The following is a 7,439-nucleotide window of genomic DNA, read 5'->3' as shown; positions in this document are numbered from 1 at the left end:
TTTTTCAACTATGTCCTTTTCATACATCCTCTCTCTTCCTTCCTCACTTTAACATATTCATTTCTTACCATCTTGAAGTTTACATTATTTACTGCATTTTTATTTCTCCTCCACCTTTTCCATGCTCCATCCCTTTTCTCCTTTGCCCAGGCACACTTTGCGTTAAACCAATCTTTCTTTCCTTCTTCCCTAGTTCTATATTTCGGGACATATTCCCCGACTCCTGTTTTGTATATTTCTAAAAATAAGTTATATTTCTCTTGCACTCCCTCAGAGTTTTCTATTTCATCCCAGTTAGCGTATTTGAAATAGTTCTTGAGATTCTTAATATCAGCCTTTCTATAATTTAATCGGTTTCCTTTGTATGATTCATCTCTATCTAGAGAGAGAGAGAGAGAGAGAGAGAGAGAGAGAGAGAGAGAGAGAGAGAGAGAGAGAGAGAGAGAGAGAGAGAGAGAGAGAGAGAGAGAGAGAGAGAGAGAGAGAGAGAGAGAGAGAGAGAGAGAGAGAGAGAGAGAGAGAGAGGTCACGCACGTGGTAGCTCCGTGTTTTCGTGGTGTTACAGTGGTTTAACAAAGTGCAGTGTTGTGAAAATTTCAGTGTTTGAAGTGATAAGTGTCCTGGTGTCAATGTAAAAGTGTAAGGTGTGCTAAGCCTTGCAATAGTGTTAAAAAATCACTTGAAAAGAGTGCTTGTACCCGTGCAGTGACTGAGACCCGGGCCTGACCTGACGCGAGGCCTAAGGCAGCACACAGTTGCCAAATCTCTCCAAGGTAGTTTTTTAAACAACCTGTATCTCTCTCTCCGTGGCTGGTTTGGCTTGACTTGTGGGAGAGGTAGTTAGTGTCGTGTGTTTTTTGTGCGCCTGTGGGGAAGTGCTTTGTGTTCTGTGCCAGTGTTTAGTGTCTGTGTTCACGAGTGTGTTAGTGTCGTACGTGTCGTTTAGAACCAACACTCGTTGTCGCTCCCACACCTGGCTCCACAATTCCCCAGGGAATCACTTATCCTCTCCCTCAATGTCTAGCCCCGCCCATCGCCCCATAGCCAGGCGAGACTTGCCTGGCTACCAGCCACAGAATTGGTGTTGCGTTTGTGGCAAAGCAACACTTAAGACTCAACACGTGAGCTGTGACGAGGAAACCTGCCGTAACCTTTGTCACAACAGCTGCCTTGGGGATACGCCAGTCTTCAAGTGTAGCTACACGGAACAGCTACGACTCCAAGCAAACATCCCGGACCCCGTCATCTACATCAGCGAGGAGACTGACACACCCCACGCCACTACCGGACGATAGTGGGAGAGTCAGTGGGAGGGCTTGGAGAGAGAGCTAGTTTCACTAGTTGAGAAGCTCACTGAGGAAGCCTCTCAACAAAACTGTGTGATTAAGTCCCTCCAGGACGACCGAGACTTGATCATACAGCACAGAGACGTGTTTGCTGCGGCTCTCAGAGTAGCAGACAGGCTGATAGCGTCAAAACAGCGCCAGACGCAAGTAGCCACACGCTCTCAGGCAGTCAGCGCCCACGCAGAGTCAATTGACGAACACTGGGAGGTGGTTTGTCAGGACTCTGAGAGGTGGAGGACGTGGTGGAGCTCGGATAAACCGCAACAGATCCGGTACGCAGCTGTTTTCTCCACTTCCACCTTCCCTTCGCCTGCCCGGGAAACAACGACCGCTCCGCCTACCTCCACTGCTTCCACCGCCACACAGAGCGACTGTGACACCTCCCCAGCGTCCACTGTCACTCCTTCTGCCACACAGAGTGACTGCTCGGTACTCACTACCACGTCTACCGCCACACAGAGCAGCAGGGACTCTTCCTCCAGAAACACAGCGAACGGAGTAGATCGCGGTGCCTCTGTTCGCCCACGAACCTCTCCTCAGACCACTTCAGGAGATTGGAGAAAAAAGAAATCTAAGAGGGAAGTGCAGCAGGACGCGAGGAGGGTGTCCAGCGAAGGACTGAGGACTCACCAGGCCACCAAGCAGACACAAAAGCGAGCCAAGGCAAAAGTGTGTGAGTACTGCTCACGGAAAGGACACACTTCTGCTACTTGCCACGCCAGAACTGACGATTTACGTCAGGAGCGTCTCCTACAGCGGCTTCTTACGGTGGAAAGATACACAGCCACACCCTTCCCACCTGCAGCGCCTCAGCCCGCCCACCCCCTCACTTCATTTCAGTCCTTGCCACAACCTCGCCCACTCCTTCCTCAGCCTGGTATCTGGAATCAGAACCAGGGGCGGCAGTGGACCACTCCTCTTCACCAGTACCAGCAGTCGGCCGCGGACCCTAACCACCACCTCGGACTAGCAGGCCTCGCTCACTACCATCCCTCACCATGGTACAGCCAGCTTGCCCCGCCGCCAACTAAAGGTCGTCTCTAGCAACGTCCGTGGTCTCCGGACTAACCTTGCAGACTTATACCACAACTGTGTGCAACGACACAATGCAGACGTTGTTGTGGTGACCGAGACATGGCTGAACAGTGAGGTGGAGCCCACGTATGGCAGGATGCAGGGCTTCACCCACTGGGTGAGGAGGGACCGACAGGAGCGAACAGGAGGTGGAGTGGCTGTCTGCTTCAAGGAAGGAATGCAGGCCCAGCTACTCGACATAGACACGCCTCCAATGATGGAGATGATGTACTTCCGAGTAATGCTGGCAGACCGCTCAGCCCTCCTGCTGTGTGCCCTGTATCGCCCCCCGCGACAAGGGCCTGACTCACTCCTGTACCTGACTGAGACCTTAGACAACCTGATGATGGCACACAGCTGCAGCCACGTGCTGATTGTGGGGATCTCAATCACCACCTGGAAAGAGACGCCTACGAGAATCTCCTGAGGTGCAGGGTCTGACAGATCATGTCACCTTCCCCACACATGAACGAGGAGGGACATTAGACCCTGTCATCTCAGACTACCAGGAAGACAAGCTTCAGTGTCATCAGCTGGGGCTCGTGGGCAGCTCTGACCATCACGCTGTACTGACACAGCTGGAAGTGGGCGTGGCTCAGGACGAGGCCACCACCCGCACCATCTGGCTGTGGAACAAAGCAGACTGGGCTTCCTGCGCCGCGACCTGACCCACACCCCATGGGCCACTCTGCTACAGGGAGGAGCAGAGAGTGAAGCACTTGCACTCACCTCTCACCTTCTCGCCCTCCAGAGACGCCACGTCCCACACAGGGAATACACCACCAGATCGACGGATCAGCCATGGTTTGGCTACCGTTGCCGTGTTGCTGCCGAGGCAAAGTATGCTGCCTGGCTCCGCTACAAGAGGAACCCGACTCGGCGCAACAAGGACCTGCACAGGGCTGCATGCAGGAGGATGGTGGTAACCAGCAAGTGGGCCTTAAAAAAGTGGGAGGAAAGCCTGCGCCGGAAACTGTGTGGCACTGGCGTAGGAAACAAAACTTGGTGGTCTCTTGTTAAGGACAAACAAGGAACTGGCCACCAAGAATCCATCCCTCCCTCAGCAAGCAGGACGGTACTGTCGCCACCAGCAGTAAGGAGAGGGCACAGTTGCTGGCTTCCTTGTTTGCTGGAAAATGAAGGTCGGTAATCCACAGCAGCCACCGCCTCAGCTGGTCCAGCAATGTGAGAAGACTGTCACCATGGTGGAGGTGACGCATCAGCAGGTGAAGCGATTATTGCGGGGCTGGACACACAGAAAGCCACCGGCCCTGATGACATCAGCCCGCACCTGCTGAAGCGATGCTCCCAGGAACTGGCTGCCCCTCTCACCCAAGTCTTCACAACTTGTGTACGGGAAAACGTCTGGCCTTCAGTGTGGAAGGAGGCTCGAGTAGTTCCTGCACACAAAAAGCTCCAGGACGGACCCAAAAACTACAGACCCATATCCCTGTTGTCAGTGGTGGGTAAAGTGTTTGAGAGGGTCGTGGCAGAGGTGGTGTGTAGCCATCTCAAGGACAATGCCCTCCTCTCAGACCAACAGTTTGGGTTCAGACCTGGAAGGTCAACCTCCGACCTAATGATGCTTCTCACCAGGCATTGGCAGGACGCCCTCGACGACGGCAAGGACACTATAGTGGTTGCTTTGGACATAGCAGGAGCTTTTGATAAAGTATGGCACAACGGATTACTAGAAAAGCTTCGTGCTAAAGGCATCCAGGGTGGCTTGCTACGACTCTTGGGAAATTACCTGCAGGACAGAAGCCTCAAGGTGGTTGTCAACGGGCAAACATCTGAGTCCCTGCCTGTGGAGGCATCAGTGCCACAGGGTTCAATTCTTGGCCCACTCCTGTGGAATATCTACGTGGATGATCTTCTCCAGCTACTGCCAGGAGTCATGGCCTATGCTGATGACTGCACCCTCTCCTATACCTATCCACGCCAGGACAGTGGGCGGGCTGCTGAGGCCATCAATCAGCAGCTACGAGTGATAAAGGAGTGGGGTGCTCGCTGGCAAGTGACATTCGCGCCGGAGAAGACACAAGCAATGGTTGTCTCTCGGTCCCCAGCCGCCACGGCAGCAATGGCAGGAAAGTTGTCTTTTGGCGCTGCTGCTCTCCCACTCCAAGATGACGTCAAGATACTTGGAGTGGAGGTGGATCGAGGGCTGAGGTTTGACAGGCATGTCAAAACCATTGCCAAGAAAGCCTCTCACAGGATCTCCGCTCTCAGAAGGATCGCCAGTTTCCTCGACAGGAAGGGAGACTGCTGCTGTACAAGGCACAGGTGCGGCCCCACCTTGAATACGCAGCTCTCTCCTGGATGTCCTGTGCCGCCACACACAGAAGGAGACTGGACAGCATCCAACGCCGCGCCATACGGCTAGTAGATGCTGCACTACCACCTCACCCAGAGCCTGAGCGTCCCCTTGATTCACTGGAACACCGCAGAGACGTGGCGGCGATCGTAGTGTTCCATAAGGCACAGGTGCAAAGAGTGCCACATCTGGCAGGGCTGCGTCATCCTCTAAGAGTCACCGCACGGAGCACGAGAACGGTGCTCAATGGTGGTGACGCCGTAGAGGTGCCGCGATCCCACGGGTGTCAGCATCAACGCACCTTCGCAGGACGCGTCTCCAGGATGTGGAACTTGTTCACGGCCGCGGTACCTCACGTCCAGGAGATGAACACTCACAGTGTCAAACTGATGGCACATAAGTGGAGACAGACACTGCCAACTCCTCTGACACTCTTTGTGACGTGACACTCAGTGTAGTGCAGTGCGTGAATAGTGCTAGTGAAGTGAAACGAATAGTGCTCCATTTGCATGCTGACCATCTTGTATATTATCTATTTTTAAGTCTTGTAAATATTGTAGAGAAATAGATTGTAGTACCCTTAGAATAGGTAGCACACGACAGTGCGCCTTTGGGTACATGTTCCTTTGTATTAAGTTTTGTTTAAATAAAAAAAAAAAAAAGAGAGAGAGAGAGAGAGAGAGAGAGAGAGAGAGAGAGAGGAGAGAGAGAGAGAGAGAGAGAGAGTCAAGCTGCAATGTTCTGCCAAGCCAATATCGACACACTCCCTGCATGGTCACACGGAGTTCCAGAGTTCCTTTTCTTCTTTTCCTCTTTTCTTTTTCTCTTATGAGATCTATCCTCGATTTTTGCCTTGTGTTTTGATCGTGAAGTGTCTGACAGTGACAAAGCACAACACACAACACTTGCTGCGTTATTTGGAGTGTGCTGGGATTATGTAGCAGTCTCTCCCTCTCCACCTGTTAACTCTTGCATTAGCGAAGTGTTCAGAAGAGTGACGGGAGATGAAAAAATATAGATAAAAAAAGATCAGAAAATTCGTGAGTTTATATATTACTGAAGTGGCTAAAAGAGTGAACGTATTGGTTATCTCTTGCATTAGTTACTTTGTAGACAGAATAGCGACGGAGGAAGGGAGAGGCAGAAACAAGCAAAGAATTCCAGAGTTAACGAGTGACCCACCACCCCAACTGCTAACCAGTGTGCTGAGAGACGAAATCCAGTGAAAAAAAACCTTAGGTGTTCTGTGATTCCTTTCCTGCATGAGTAAATGTCATGAACTGATAAACTAGGATTAATTTGTTTATGTGTTGCTCTCCTGGATGAATTTGAGGAAGATGTGTCACGCTTAAGTCTTCCCGTCATCATTTTAAAGAACATTCTTTGTCAGCCTAGCACGAGGTCCTTTAGTGGAGAGTAACCCAATTCCACATAGCATGTGTCATTACAAGTTGATGTTCTTACCCCAAGCAGTTGTTTAATACACAAGTTGTACAGTTCAGTTACAGGCCTCAAAGCAGCATTTAGCCAAGACTCACTGCCGTACACTATGGCCGACATGACACTTGGGTGTACATCTTTCTTGATGTAGATCGTGTGATTCTCTCTCTCTCTCTCTCTCTCTCTCTCTCTCTCTCTCTCTCTCTCTCTCTCTCTCTCTCTCTCTCTCTCTCTCTCTCATCTCTCCCCATTAGATATTTTCATTCATTCATTTAGTATTATTTCATTTTTTTCTTAAGCTTTTTTTCTTTATTGTTATGAGGGTGCCAGGTAAGGGATAAAAAGTTAATAGGGAGAGGAAACCAAAGGATTTTTACCACTTCTAGAAGAATATATATAATAATACACGTAGGAAAGACGTCAGAGCCGGTTGACTTTTTCATGTAAGAGAAACTTTGACCACGAGCACCAAGAAGGCCAGAAAAAAGGTCCCATTGAAGGCACCAAACCCTGTAGAGTAGTTACAATCTGGATGTGTGTGGATGCTCATATCCAATAGTCACTACGTAAATATGGGGAAATACAGACAGACAGACAGACATGGCAGGGAGACAGGGAGTTCCGGAGTTTACGATTGAAAGGAATGTTGATTAATGGTGCAGTCACTCGAGCACTTTTCTGGACAATATTATCTCTTCCAGTAGTGGTCGTGGGATAATCCTTGTCTTCGGCTCCCACTGTTATGTTGTCACTTCGGCTCCCACTGTTATATTGTCTCTTGTACATGTATCTGGGAGGTCCGGAGCTAATGTGGACGAATCACGATACTATGTAATCTCTTTTAGTGCGATAAACAACGCCTCACTGCACTACAAGCAACGAAATCTTAGTACAGATCGACAGGAAGCAAAGCAAAGTGAGTTAGAGTAATAGATCCAACAATTCTTCACCATTATAAGGCTCAGAGATGACAGGAGGAGCAAGGGCCTCACAGTGGTTAGTAGGTAATGAAGAAAAACATAACCACATCACAGGGAAAGTGTCAAGCTGCAATGTTCTGCCAAGCCAATATCGACACACTCCCTGCATGGTCACACGGAGTTCCAGAGTTCCTTTTCTTCTTTTCCTCTTTTCTTTTTCTCTTATGAGATCTATCCTCGATTTTTGCCTTGTGTTTTGATCGTGAAGTGTCTGACAGTGACAAAGCACAACACACAACACTTGCTGCGTTATTTGGAGTGTGCTGGGATTATGTAGCAGTC

The 7,439-nt window shown here is 50.1% G+C and overlaps 1 protein-coding gene across 1 annotated transcript in view; it reads left to right on the top strand.

Moving 5' to 3' along the window:
• LOC123503782 (kinesin-like protein KIF28P) overlaps positions 1 to 5,963 on the top strand; it is a 21,484-nt gene extending 15,521 nt beyond the window's left edge. Inside the window, exon 6 of the mRNA XM_045253782.1 lies at positions 5,840 to 5,963. Coding sequence (XP_045109717.1) covers positions 5,840 to 5,963 — 124 coding nt within the window. The remainder of the gene's footprint in view (positions 1 to 5,839) is intronic.
• Positions 5,964 to 7,439: the final 1,476 nt, after the last annotated feature.

Source organism: Portunus trituberculatus, chromosome 14, assembly GCF_017591435.1.
Source record: "Portunus trituberculatus isolate SZX2019 chromosome 14, ASM1759143v1, whole genome shotgun sequence".
NCBI classification, from domain to species: Eukaryota; Metazoa; Arthropoda; class Malacostraca; order Decapoda; family Portunidae; genus Portunus; species Portunus trituberculatus.
This window is presented reverse-complemented; position numbering and strand designations above follow the sequence as displayed.